Below are 13425 nucleotides of genomic sequence, written 5' to 3'. Positions count from 1 at the left end.
TGCAGCTGTTTGGCGCCAATCGGCAGGCGATTTGGCGCGGGACGGCCTAAATCGTCAAACCTTCAAATCTCGACACTTACACGGTACAAACGCCTTACCAACCCGGTAGTCTAGGGACTCGCGTGCTGGGACGCTTCTCGATACCCGCATCCATTGACACACTAACTATAGGTATCGTTCGACGGCACCGAGATTCCGAACAACGCGGCTGCGACATCAAAAGAATGCGCAGAGGCGCATCTCACCCCGTCGACCATGTCTGAACTGCGCGCGCTCGAAGCCCTCCAGGCTCTGCACGGGGAACTGGTCGCTGTCCGCCAGCATCGATATGAAGGACTGCAGACTTTGGAGCAGCTTTTGGACGCGCAAACCGATGCATTCAAGAAGCTGATCGACAAACCCCCGCGAAACTCGACCCACAGAGCAACCCTAGGGACAGGTATGTGATGCTACTCAGACGGAGTGCCGGGGAAGGGAGAGGGGGTTGCTGACGATTTGAACTAGGAAAGGTCAAGGTTGGCGAAGACGAGTACGCGATCAATGACGATTTTGTCAACGACTGCCTCCGAGTTGCCGACGACTTGGATCTGGACGAGCTCGAATCGGCAAGAATTTTGTTGGATTGCGATGCAGAAGGCGATACCGAAACGCAGAGCCGACCTTTATGGGAATGCGCCGTCATCCGTTTCCACCAAGAACGCAGGTATCTACTTGACTGCATGCGCCTGATCGTCGAGATAGCGGCCGATGAAGACCTTGAACCGGGCCTGCAAGACTCGTTCGGCATCGTCGCCGAGGACAAGGTATTCGGCATCCCTCCGCCCGAGTTACGCACAGGGGCTGCCGGCCCGAAGGCTGTCTCAAGATGCATGGAGGCTATGCAGAGTGTGAGGGTCATGCTACAGAACATGACGGAAAAGGCCGCGGCCCGGAACCTACTGCAGCAAGCTGCTCTCGTGAGGGGCTCAGAAAATCAAGAGACATTCGACTTCTCACGGACCAGCCTCGTTGAGCAGCATGAGTGTTTGGCGGCAATTCTCCACGCCGCGGTCGAGAAACGTCATGCGACGGTCAACGACTTCCAGGACTTCCTCCAGGCCCTCAGAAAAGTCGACAAATATGATCACTTCCTTGGTATGATGAGACACGCCCTAGGCTTTTACTGCCGCGAAACGTTACTCATACATTTTAGTTCATTTGTTCCCGGTTCTCGCTGCTTACATCTCGGCCTTCGGTTCCACGGAGGGGGTGGGCGATCTCCAACAAGCGCGCCAGCTCAACCGTGTTGTCTGCAAACAAACCGATGATTCGTGGGCTCTCCCGTACCTCGGTGCCGCCGTCCGGGCTTGGTGGATTGCCGAGTATAGCGGATGGTACCTCGACGACACGAGCTACGACTTTCAAGGGATTAACCTGGACGAGGAAGATGACGAGAGGAACAAACAGTTTATTGAGGCACTCAAAGAGGGCGCATTCGACTTTATATTGTCAGTTGCCGCGGACTGTAAAGCCCAAGAATGGCAGGACCCATCGCGATTGGGTATGCGTCAATGGCTGCAACGAAAGTCCCCTTCGTTAGCAACGGACCCGTTCCCTTTCAGTCATTTCCTCCAGCAAATTCTCATGGTGCGCTTGGAGGGGTTTGTGGATGCCTCTATCTCGAACCTTCCAGATATGCTTCGCAAGCTGAGGACGGAAGAAGATGAGCAAAGGCAGCTCAGTCAAAGCCACGAACAAGACCTCGACCTTGAGCGCTTCCTGATCATCATATCATATGCCTACGAGGGCAGGCCGGACGCGGCCATGTCTTTCTGGGAAGATCCGGATAGCAATTTGGCCGGATTTTTGCAGTGGGCGTCTAGACGAGCTTCCACGCCGCTTGTCAGCGCATTCTGTGAAATGCTCCAGTGTCTCTCTGACAACGAGGAATGTGCGACCGCTGCTCACACCTTTTTGCTCGACGAGGGCCACCAATCTTCTGGCAAGATGAAGCGCTCTCAGTCTTTGACGTGGTCCCAGATTTTCAAGGAGTTGGATTACTTCACAAAACAGCTTCGGGACAAGCCACCCCCAACACAGGCGCACACCATACAACGCCCCACCAAACCCGTGGCTGACCTGGCTGAAACAGAGCCCGAGTCCGCCTTGATGTTGGAATGCTATTTGCGGCTTATCGCTAAGCTGGCAACGGAAAGCGAAGTTGCTCGGCAGAGGATGATGATGGACGAGGAGATGCGGCTGGTTGACACCCTGTTTAGGCTCGGAGATGGCCCACTGCCGGCTCGACTCCGCGCTTGTATTTTCTATGTCCTTAAGGCTTTGATGACTCAAAGACAGCCTCCTGAGAACGAGATTCTGTGGAGGTATGTCGATGCTTGGGCAACGCACACTCTCACCAACCCGGGAAGCCAGCAACCGATGACTTACCTCGGTCAACCACTGAGCCCAGAGGGGCACATGGAAGCCCTCTTGAATGACCTCAGCGATGGTTTCGAGGAATCGAACGCGTTCATTCAGCTTCTTGCCTCCCTCTTCGCCCCGCTTGAGGGCCCGGAAGGGCTGAACGACAGCCTGACATTCCCCGAAGACTTGGGCAGCAGCGTCCGAACGCCAGGGATGGAACCTTACGTCGACTTCGTCTTTCGGGTCTTCTCTCAAAAGGCTCAAGAACTGGCAGACCCTGCCCAACTCAGGGCGGTGCGGCTTAGCTGCCTTGATTTCGCCTTGACTTGCCTATCAACGTTCAACGAAGACCTCATAATCCTGGGCAACGAAAGCAATATTGCCATCGATGTGGCCATGCCAACAACTGATTTAGCTACATACGTCCGCCTCCATCCCTTCGCCCGCGTCATGGAGTGGCTCTTTAACGAAAAGGTCATCACCGCCTTGATTCGCACCATCCACCAAGATGCCGTTATTTTGGGCGCTGCATCCCCAGACTCGCCTTTGGTGCTCAGTATTCTGCGGGGCATCCAGGTCATGATCAAAGCTCTCGACCTGCAAGAAACTTATTTACTCCTGGTGCGTCCTGTCATCCAGTCGGAGAAACAGCGACGGCCTTCCGTGGCGAACGCCGCGTACGCCGCCTTTGAGGACGGTATCCTGAGCCATCTGAACTTGGTGGTCGACCTCGGCAAGTACTGCAATCTCGGGCACGGCGAGTTGACACTAGCTTGCCTGAAACTGCTCGAAAAGATATCTACGTCCCCCAAAATCATCTCGGCCTGGAACCCAGATACTGGCCGCCTGGGCCACCGAAACAAGGCGATTGTTCAGCTCGAAAGGAGCGGCGAGGGCCATACCATTGCCGCTTCACTTGCTGCTACCATATCTGCGCCCCTGGATCCAGCACTGGAGGCCGAGTCAGAGAGCTATGTGATCAAGCTGTTTATCCTCGACTTCATCTACGAATGTCTCAATGCGACGCCCGATCAGCCAACCATCGCCCATCTTCTCCTCGGTTTCCACTGCGAACTGAACAAGTTGGGCATCGAGCCACGGGGGGCTTTCGATTCCCAGAAGTCTCTTTTTCACAATCTGCTCAACATTGTCATCGGGATTTCGGTATACGAGGAGGAGCGTGGGATGCGCGGATATCTTATCACCTTAAAGTATCGAATTCTACGCATCTTGCAGATTCTCTGGAAATCCCCGCTTTCCAGCACCCTGGTCATGGACGAGTTGAGAGCCACCAACTTCCTCTTCCATATGCTGCTGAGGGAGATCCAGATTCAGCCGGACCTGACATGGGACGAGTTGCAAGCGAACAACCCCGAGTTCCTTCTCTCCAACGCCTCGGTGGCATACATCGACTACCTTGGTGCTCGAGCCATGGTGTTTGAGTACATCGGCAAGGAGTTGTGCAGCGTTTCGCAAAACAGGATACCTTCTATCAAGCGCCAGATTTTCGACGCCCTGAACGGGCAGATCAAGATGGACAGCGAGGAGCCCTTAAGCCTTGCAAACATCTTCGATTTCTTCGACTTCCTTAATCCCGATGCCGCCTGGGACGTGCCCCCGCCGCAATTCGTCTTCTATAAAGATCTCGACCTGAGGCCGTCTGCTGTCGAGCACCCCGATGCCGGTCTGCAGTACAACATCCACAAAGTGCGGGAAACCATCGCGCTGAAGCGTAATGAATTTAGGGATACGTTCCAAGTAGCATCCCAGCAGCACCTTGACGCTATCGAGACAGAAGAGCGGATTTTGGTGGAGTACTTGACCTTCACGAACCGCCAGAAGCTATTCGCCGCGTCGAGGCTCGGCTTGCTCAAAGCATGGGCAAACCTGCTTCTGATCATGTTTGAGGCCAACGACTTCAAGGGCACACCCAAGATGGCTTTTCTACTGCAGGCACTCCAAGCCATTCTCCCAACGCTTGAAGCCTACAGCACGCTCAGCCCAGCCGAAGCATTAGAACTCGCAAGAGTCGCCAAGGTACTCCTATTCAAACTCGACTTCAACGACGACGACGACAACTCTGCGTCCTTTGTGCAAAGAGAAAAGTTCACCGTCGGCAACCTCATCAGCGATAAGCTCTTCCAGCTCTTCCAGGTCTGCCTCAGCTCTATTAGCAAATGGGCCGGCGGTGCGGAGCTCCGTGCGCTCTACTACGGGATTTGCTACCGCTACCTGACCGCTATCGTCGACAAGGACACCGCAGCCGCCACCGGAGGGCGCAACCGCAGCGTCGCAACAGCCCGGACGAAGACACTCAAAGCGATCCAACTCCACGGCGACCGGCTGCTCAACGTCATCTGCGACGACGCCTACGGCAGCGACACGTCCTGCCAAACGGCCGCAACGGTCCTCCTCTCGGCGCTTGTGCACACCTCACGCCGCTCCTCGGCCGACGACGACACAGCCATCATCGACGCCCTCAACCGACTCAACTTCCTCGGCGTGCTCGTCGACTCCCTCAAGACCATCCTCGCCGACTGGCTCGCCGTCATCTCCTCCCCAGCCGGGGGAACAACCGCAACAACAACAACCGCTTCCGAATCCCACCACAACAACAAACAAACGGAGCAATACCTCACCGCCAAGCTCGCCCTCCTCCTCCAGCTCGCCCAGACCCGCCACGGCGCCAAATACGTCCTCCAAGCGGGCCTGTTCCGCGCGCTCGAACTCGCGGGCGTCTTCGGCGCCGACCCGGAGCTGCAAGTCGACGCGCGCAACACGCGCGCCCTCGAGAAGCACTACGCCCTGCTCGTCGCGCTCGCCCGCATCGTTGCCGCCGCCGTGCTCGCCCGCGGCGCGAGCAATGTTGTCCAGGGCCGCCGCTTCCTCACCCAGCATCGCATGCTAGTGGTGCATACCCTAAAGCGGAGCGCGGGGATTGGGGTGGTGGGGGGGAGGGGTGCGCAGGGGAATGGGGTTGGGAACGGGAACGGGAACGGGGTTGGGCAGGCTTATGGGGATAGCCTGTTGGGTTCGGTGGGGGCGGGGACGAGGGAGGGGGACGTGGAAGCGCAGGGGGCGCTGGAAGAGCGGATCGAGGAGCTGGCGGAGGCGTTCATGCTGCTGATTATGGCGACGGGGTTCTTGGAGGTACGTTCTTTTCTTTTTTTCTTTTTTCTCCCTCTCTAACGCGTCGGGCACGCGCGGTCCTCGCGTTGAGGTTCTGCGACGCGTCGCCCGCTATGGCTATGGTTCTTGAAGCATGATAGGTTGGCTGACGATGTTACTTTTGCAGTTCGAGACGGGCCAGACCCCGGCCGAGAAGCCGCGGGTGGGTGCCACGCTTTTCCATTGAGAAGGAGGGGTTAATCTTTCTTTCTTTGGAGGACAGGGCAGGCAGGGTATTTACATCATGAAAGGAGAGGGTATCGACAAGTGTTGGGATGAAAGGGGAGGGAATCCTTTTTGGTTGTTACGAGTAGAGATGGATTTTGCCTCGCCCACTGTTGGGAATAAAACGACCCAGACATTTCTGTTTCGTCTAATAGCGGTGGTGTTGGCCAAGAAAGAAGGGATCACAATGTCGTTCCTTGTGAGGATATGATCTCAGGATGTGTGCATTTCAAGCTATCTACAGAGCACTAGGCTGGTCGCCTGCCTGGCGATTCCCCGTTCCTAATCATAACTCAACAAAGACCTCGAAAAGGAACGAACCACTATTATGCACCAACCAGTCCGTGAAGGAAGATGAAAATCCCAGTTAACCGTTCCAACCCTATTCCACCTTGATGCTAGACAGACCATCCTGTCTAGCCTGCCTACCCATGATGCTATGCGTGTCAAAACCTTCTTGCCCAGGGTATACAACACCAACCCATAACGCCAATTGTTTGTCTGTCCGTTTGTCCGCCTCCATGCTGATCCCACCGGCCATGCAAAATTGAAAGCAGACTACTCCCGCGTCGAATGCTGGAAAGCGGAAAGAGAAAACAGCCCCCTGAAAGCCGATGCAGTAGAATGGAGCCTGGAGTCGTGGCCCCATGAAACTTGCGTCCTGTGTAGCCGGGGTCGTGACTCGGGCATGTCCACGCCGAAAGAAACAAAGAATCCGAATGAAAATATAAATGTATGGTTGCATGCCGACTATTGTTGCTCAGGATCCAGAAGGTTGGAATATCTCGGTCTACCAGAAGTCCAACGGAGTGTAGAACCCAAAGCCATGTTCTGGGATCTGAGAATCCATGTGTTCCGGAACTCGAGCCTCAATAGTAGCGGTCTCGGCGCATCATGTTAAGATTAACACGGCATCGTTCCCCACTACTTAGGCCGTGGCCTCAAACAACTATTCGGCTTTCGCTCCCAGGCTCTTCCTGGTCAGCAGCTTGAGCTCCAAGGAATAATAGCCCTTTGCTTTTTGTCCGAATTTGCTACCGTTGATGGGCATCTTATCGATTTTCTGGCGACATATGGGGCAGATTCGTCGGTTTGGGTCCATGTTGAGGGCAGAATGAAGACACGCAGAACAGAATAGGTGGCCTGGAGATCATTATCAGAGGGAGTTGAGCCATATATGGGGAAGAAAGCTTACCACAATGGGTAACAGTCAAATCCTTGACGCTGTCCATGCAAATGACACAATCAAAAGTGCTCATTCTAGTGTAATTCTTCTTCTCTTGGCTATTGAGGATTTCGGATGGGACTTCGTCTTTGTCGACTAAATCCACCACTTGCTGGTCGTCAAAAGGGCCATCTCCGAAGAGGTCGTTGACAAGGTCGGATTCTCGCTTGCGCTTGCTGCTGGAGGCGCCTTGCTCTGGCTGAACGGATTGTGACGTGCTCCGGCGGGTGGTCCTCGGTGCGGGCATCGACATCTGGGCGGCCAGGCTCGGCGGGGTGGGCATTGTCAAGTCGCCAGGACGCACGCTCCTTCTCCGCGTATTCGAAGACATAATTGGCGGTCGGAGCACGGGGTCTTTGAACAATGGTGGTGTGGCAGGTTGCCGTGGGAAATCGGCGGCGGTGGCGGTCGCGAAGGACGCGATATAGTCCTGGCGCGGGCTTCGGCGGCGGGATGAAACGGGTGGAACGTTGCGAGGGAGTCTTGCGGTGGGAAAGTTGTCGACGAGGCTTCGTTGGGAATTTGGGTGGCCGTGCGCGGTAACCGCAGAGGAGAGTGCAATGGGATTCAAGTTGGAAGGTGGAGGGAAAGTGGGGCAAGCGGGAGCGCGAGGCGAAGGTGTTTGGTCCTCGACTCTTCTCCGTGATGCATTGTTGCGAGAAAGCTCGGGACGCCGAGAGGCTGCCGGTGTCGGTCGCCTATTGGAGGCGGGCCGAGTGGGTCCAGGCACAGACCAGCTGCCGAGATCTTCGGACGGCAAGGCTGATGCTTCCCGGACCACCCCACTCCCAAACGGTGCAGATCGATCCCTGGGACTAGGGCGAAATCTCGCATTATGTGCTGCCTGCGGCTCGAGCCGAGAAGAGGAATCGGCTGGTGGCATGTGTATGCGTTGAGGAGGCGACGGAGATTCGAGAGGCAGGCCGAGGGCCGCAAAGCTGAGCAAGGCAGGATCTAAAGGGGGTCAGGTACTTGGAGGGGAGACAATTAATTGTAAATATAGGTACATACCGTCATAGAAATCACTCCAAGTTCCGTCGAAGAAATTGTCGGCCATGAGTGACTGGGGAACCTTGAACTGCAGGCGGCGTGTTGTACAAAGCTGCAAGCTCCTGTCGCTGCTTCAGAAGTGCTTGTGTTGAGAAGGCAGGTATGGTTATGTGAGGTGGGAAAACCGTGTGCAAATTATCGGTTGGGCGGCCAGGTTATCTTATAGATAATGAAGCAAAGCAAGTACTTCCAGGTTTCCGGATGCCACAGGTGCCCGGGGGGGTATCGCAAGTGCGATGGGGTAAACCACCCGAGATGGAATCCCGTCCTCGCTGACCATCGCCACCTTGCCCCAGGCTGGCTCCTTGGTAGAACACCGATATGAGTCGGTTGCCAAAGGAGGGAGCTCCCAGGCACCTCGCAGATCGTGGACACACAATGTAAAATCCCTGCCAAAAAAAAAAAAAAAAAAACGAACAGAAACTCTGCAGAGGAAGCATGAGATCAGGCCCGCAAAAGGCAGGAGTACCCCGAAGCTGGCCTTCCTTCCGTTTCGGGTCCGGATTGTTGCCCGGGAATCCCCACAGGCAACCAACCCCATTACTTTCAATCCGTCGTAGGAATTCGAACTCTATGGTTCGGGTAAGCCGGGCATCGTAAAAGTATATTCTCACTGGGTGGATGCTTAATTCCGCTGCTATCAGTGTCATGTATGGACACGATCAAGTACGTGCATGCAGACAGGGTTCGCGGTTCGATAGCAACGTCCGGTATTGTTTCTACCGGAAGGAACAGATACTAGGGCTCGGTTTCTCGGCCATTGGAGCATCAGCTGAGCGTTGAGAATGGGGAATAAAACGCTCCATTTGACGTTACGAGATGACGCATCACCAGCATCTGTTGGAGGGCCTAAGGCTCCGTATAGAGATCTTATGCGCAGGAGGAATTCACTTGTCACTCTATGGGCAAAAAAAGCCGAGCTCCTGCCGACGAAACCTTTGACTAGATGAACGAAAAAGACATTTGAAAGCCCAATGTCTACTTTTTACTTTGCTGGATTTCTTCGATTTATTATGCCCGGTTTCCTCTTTTTCTTTTCTTGACTTCTTTTACTTTTGTCTATTTCTTGGCTTTTTGCTCTGCTTTCGAGTTCGGCTTTTTTAACCAGGGGGAGAAAGACTGTCTTGAAGAGACGGGTATCGAACAAGCTTTTATTTGACACAAAATTGGCAACACATTTGTTGTCGGTACAAAGCCTATCGCAGCCTTGCCCTCACGATGCACAAACAGCTGAGGTCGACACAATGCGCGCGGTTTGCATCAGAGGGTCGGCTCAGAAGCGCAAAAATACAAGTCGTCCGGCAAGCTCGGTCGGTATTGGTATTGAGTCGGACAGAGAGGTGTTGCTCTGTTGGATGCAGCTACTCGAATACTAACGGACAAATGGACGGACGAATGAATTTTTATACTTCGTCTATACATGCGAGTCATTCGTCTTGGCAAAACGCGCGAGTTACGGCGGCTGAGTGTGGCAAGTGTGGTAATAGTTAGTTACTGTAATATTTCACTAACCTTACGTCATCTGGTGGGTCAATTTTACATGTGCAGTAACTAGTTACCATGTGGAACCCCTGATCTTTCTAAATCTGCCCCCCCTCCATGTCTCACAAACGGCTTTTTTTCGCCGTCATCTATCTCTCGAGTTGATAGGACGACTTTTTCAACTCTAAAAAGTCCATACAATCCGCCCCCAAGTTACGATGACTTGAGTGCGGTTCCGCCGTTCATTCTTTTTCGCAGCGCAAAATGCTCGTTTCTATTCGCGGATTGCGAGGAGGAGATGCGCCCGCCGCGAACTTTGTCCGTCTCGTTCGACATCGAGCTACCACCCACCATCGATCATGGCGTTGTTCGGGATCGGCTTCGGGTCTTGTCCGGTGGAACTCGACTGCCAATGCTCCAGTAGCTGACCAAAAACAAAATCTCTCCATCCCCTGTGAGCCTCGTTTCAACGACATCAAGGTCCAGGGACTGAGCACCAGCCTCTACAACCAGCTGTTTCCCAACGGAGACACCGCCCCGCCCACCCCCGAGCTCATCAAGCTTGCGCAAGACCACCTCACCCGCCACAATCTTCTCGGCAAAAACACCGACAAAACCCCCCCGGTCGCCTTCAAGCTACCTCCCCTCGCCGGCCAGACCCTCGATGAGCATTTCCACAAGCTAGGCGTCGACGCGGCGGAGCCCTTCTTAGGGCTCGCAAAACAGTTCGTCAAGTCGGTCCTGCCACCAAAGCCGAGGTCATGGGTACGTCGGAGCGGATGGACCAAGTACTACCCAGACGGCCGCACCGAACAGGTCGACGCGCCGGAGGGGAACATGCTCGCCTTCGACACCGAGGTCATGTGGAACGTAAACAAATTTGCAGTCATGGCCTGCGCAGGCACACCCGAGGCGTGGTATGCATGGCTATCGCCGTGGTTGTTGGGAGAGACCGAGAACCAACACCAACTGGTGCCGCTGGGGGACCCGGCGAAAGAGAGGGTAATCGTGGGGCATAATGTAGGATACGATCGAGCTAGGATATTGGAGGAATACGACCTGCAGCAGACGCGGAATTCTTTTCTCGACACCATGTCCTTGCACGTCGCTGTCAATGGCATGTGCTCGCAACAGCGGCCCACCTGGATGAAACACAAGAAGAACCGGGAGTTACGGGACAAGATCGTCAAGGAGACCGACAGCGTCGACCTGGTCGATCTGCTGAACAACAAAGCTTTTTCAGCCGAGGAGGAGGAGTTGTGGGTGGAGCGGAGCTCTATAAACTCACTACGCGATGTCGCTAAATTCCATCTCGATGTGACCATCGACAAGGAGCTCCGGAATTCGTTTGGCGGGCTCGACCGGGACGAAGTGGTGGAAAGACTAGATGAGCTCCTGACCTATTGCGCGGCAGATGTCGCCATCACACATCGTGTCTACCAAGTCGTCTTCCCCAATTTCCTCCGCGTATGCCCGCATCCCGTCAGCTTTGCCGCCCTCCGCCACCTTTCGTCCGTGATCTTGCCCGTCAACAAGTCATGGGACGCCTACATCAAAAATGCGGAGGCGACCTATCACAACCTCTCTAACGGTGTGCAAGAACGCCTAGAACTTCTAGCAGGGAAGGCTCTGGAAATCAAGGACGACCCCGACAAGTGGAGCAACGATCCCTGGATGAAACAGCTGGACTGGTCGGGGCAGGAGATCAAGATGGTCAATGGAAAGAAGAAGGGCGACCCGCCTCGGCCGGCCGCGAGACAAAAGCTGCCGGGCAAGCCCAAGTGGTACAAGGGGTTGTTTGCGACAAGTACCGCCCCAATGAACCTCACTGTCCGCACCAGGATAACGCCGCTGCTCCTCAGGTTAGCGTGGGATGGGTATCCGCTCTTCTGGTCCGACAAGCACGGTTGGACATTCAGGGTACCCCGAGGCGACGCTAAGAAGTACACGGACAAACTGATGGAGCCCTGCGACTTCGCAGAGGAAACTATCGAGGCCTTGAAAGAAGATAAAGACCATGTCTACTTCAAGCTGCCGCACAAGGACGGTCCTACGGCCCGGTGTGCCACCCCCTTGGCCAAGTCGTACCTTTCCTACTTTGAGAAGGGAACGCTGTCGTCAGAGTATTCCTACGCGAAGGAGGCGCTCGAAATGAACGCCTCCTGCTCGTACTGGATAAGCGCGCGGGAGAGGATCAAGTCCCAATTAGTAGTGTACCAGGACCAATTACCATCCACTGCTGGCAAGTCCGCCCAAACCAGCGAGGAATCAACAAGCGGCGAACCGGTCGGCGGCTTCATTCTGCCCCAGATCATCCCCATGGGCACCATCACCCGCCGCGCTGTCGAAAATACGTGGCTGACGGCCTCCAACGCCAAGAAGAATCGTGTTGGTTCGGAGCTGAAGGCTATGGTCAGGGCTCCTCCGGGCTATGTCTTTGTCGGCGCCGACGTGGACTCGGAGGAACTCTGGATCGCTTCCGTGATAGGCGATTCCACCTTCAGAATCCACGGCGGCAACGCCATCGGCTTCATGACACTCGAAGGCACCAAGGCCGCCGGGACCGACCTTCACAGCCGGACCGCGTCCATTCTCGGTATCACCCGGAACGACGCCAAGATCTTCAACTACGGTCGCATCTACGGCGCCGGCCTGAAGTTCGCTGCCCAGCTCCTCCGCCAGTTTAACCCCAGCCTCAGCGAGACAGAGACTTTGCAGATCGCCACCAAGCTCTACGCCACCACCAAGGGCACCAAGACCAACCGTAGGGTCCTCCACAAGCGCACTTTCTGGCGCGGCGGCACCGAGTCGTTTGTCTTCAACAAGCTCGAGGAGTTCGCCGAGCAAGAGCACCCGCGCACTCCCGTGCTCGGCGCGGGCATTACTGAGGCGCTCAACAGCCGCTTCATCCGCAAGGGTGGCTACCTCACGTCGCGCATCAACTGGGCAATCCAGTCGAGCGGTGTCGACTACCTGCACCTCCTGGTCGTCGCCATGGACTACACTCACCCGGCGCTATCAACCTGGCACGCCCGCCTCCGCCATAACCCGTCCACGACGAAATCCGCTACCTGGTGAAGGGACCACGACAAGTACCGCGCCGCCATGGCGGCTGCAGGTCGCCAATCTTTGGACGCGCGTCATGTTCGCCCAACAGGTCGGTATCCAGGACCTTCCCCAGAGCTGCGCCTTCTTCTCGGCCGTCGACATCGACACGGTGCTGCGCAAGGAGGGTTGACATGGACTGCGTGACCCCGTCCAACCCCGATCCCCATCCCGCCCGGCGAGAGCATTGACATTACGGACCTCCTGGCCAAGGGCGACCTAGCCCGCCTCGCCCAAGACATGACCGCCGACCTGAAACTCGACGCTATCCCCTACACCCCGCGCGTCCCCATCATGCAGCAACTGCGCGCCGCCGAGTCCGCCGCCGCCGACCCGGCCGCCGAGGCCCGCTTCATCCGCGCGCAGATCTGCAACAATGAGGACGAGCTGCGCAACATCGTCCGCGAGACCAACAAACCCCAGTACGCGAAGCCGCCGTCCGCAAAACCCAAGAAGCCCCCCGTCTACCGCGCTTCGGCCCACCTCATGCCCTTCCACGCCGGCCACCAGGTGTCGGTTACGGAGGCGCTGAGCGCCACCCCAGGCCGCTTCCGGTCGGGAGGACTGCCGGTGCCGGGGAAGTGGCCAGGGGCAAGTCGTGGGAAGCTGGGGAGTCGCGTTTGAGCGTGTTTTCTTGACTTTTACTTGTTGTTTTTTTTTTTTCTTTGGCTTGTGTATATTTTTGACCATATAATGGTTATTTTCCGTTGGAAAAAGGAGCCCAATATAAGATAAGGTAGACTACCACAACCCCCACCACGCACCAC

General features: G+C 55.7%; 3 protein-coding genes across 3 annotated transcripts; 2 read left to right on the top strand and 1 right to left on the bottom strand.

The window, feature by feature from the left end:
- Nucleotides 1–255: 255 nt before the first annotated feature.
- On the top strand, nt 256–5758 carry CHGG_03256 (uncharacterized protein; the record flags this gene model as incomplete). The annotated part of the gene is made up of 5 exons (XM_001229771.1): nt 256–439; nt 505–1134; nt 1193–3024; nt 3199–5553; nt 5699–5758. The coding sequence occupies 5 exons, from the start codon at nt 256–258 to the stop codon at nt 5756–5758; spliced, it is 5061 nt and encodes a 1686-aa protein (XP_001229772.1).
- Nucleotides 5759–6745: 987 nt separating this feature from the next.
- Nucleotides 6746–8078, bottom strand: CHGG_03255 (uncharacterized protein; the record flags this gene model as incomplete). Its single annotated transcript, XM_001229770.1, has 3 exons — nt 6746–6939; nt 6992–7975; nt 8033–8078. The coding sequence occupies 3 exons, from the start codon at nt 8076–8078 to the stop codon at nt 6746–6748; spliced, it is 1224 nt and encodes a 407-aa protein (XP_001229771.1).
- A 1739-nt stretch (nt 8079–9817) lies between these two features.
- Nucleotides 9818–13282, top strand: CHGG_03254 (uncharacterized protein; the record flags this gene model as incomplete). The annotated part of the gene is made up of 2 exons (XM_001229769.1): nt 9818–12627; nt 12844–13282. 2 exons carry the CDS (start codon nt 9818–9820, stop codon nt 13280–13282), a joined length of 3249 nt encoding a protein of 1082 aa, XP_001229770.1.
- Between the last annotated feature and the right edge of the window lie 143 nt (nt 13283–13425).

This window comes from Chaetomium globosum, genomic scaffold, assembly GCF_000143365.1.
Source record: "Chaetomium globosum CBS 148.51 scaffold_2 genomic scaffold, whole genome shotgun sequence".
Taxonomy (NCBI): Eukaryota; Fungi; Ascomycota; class Sordariomycetes; order Sordariales; family Chaetomiaceae; genus Chaetomium; species Chaetomium globosum.
The sequence above is the reverse complement of the archived record's forward strand: the minus strand, read 5'-3'. Positions and strand labels throughout refer to the sequence as shown.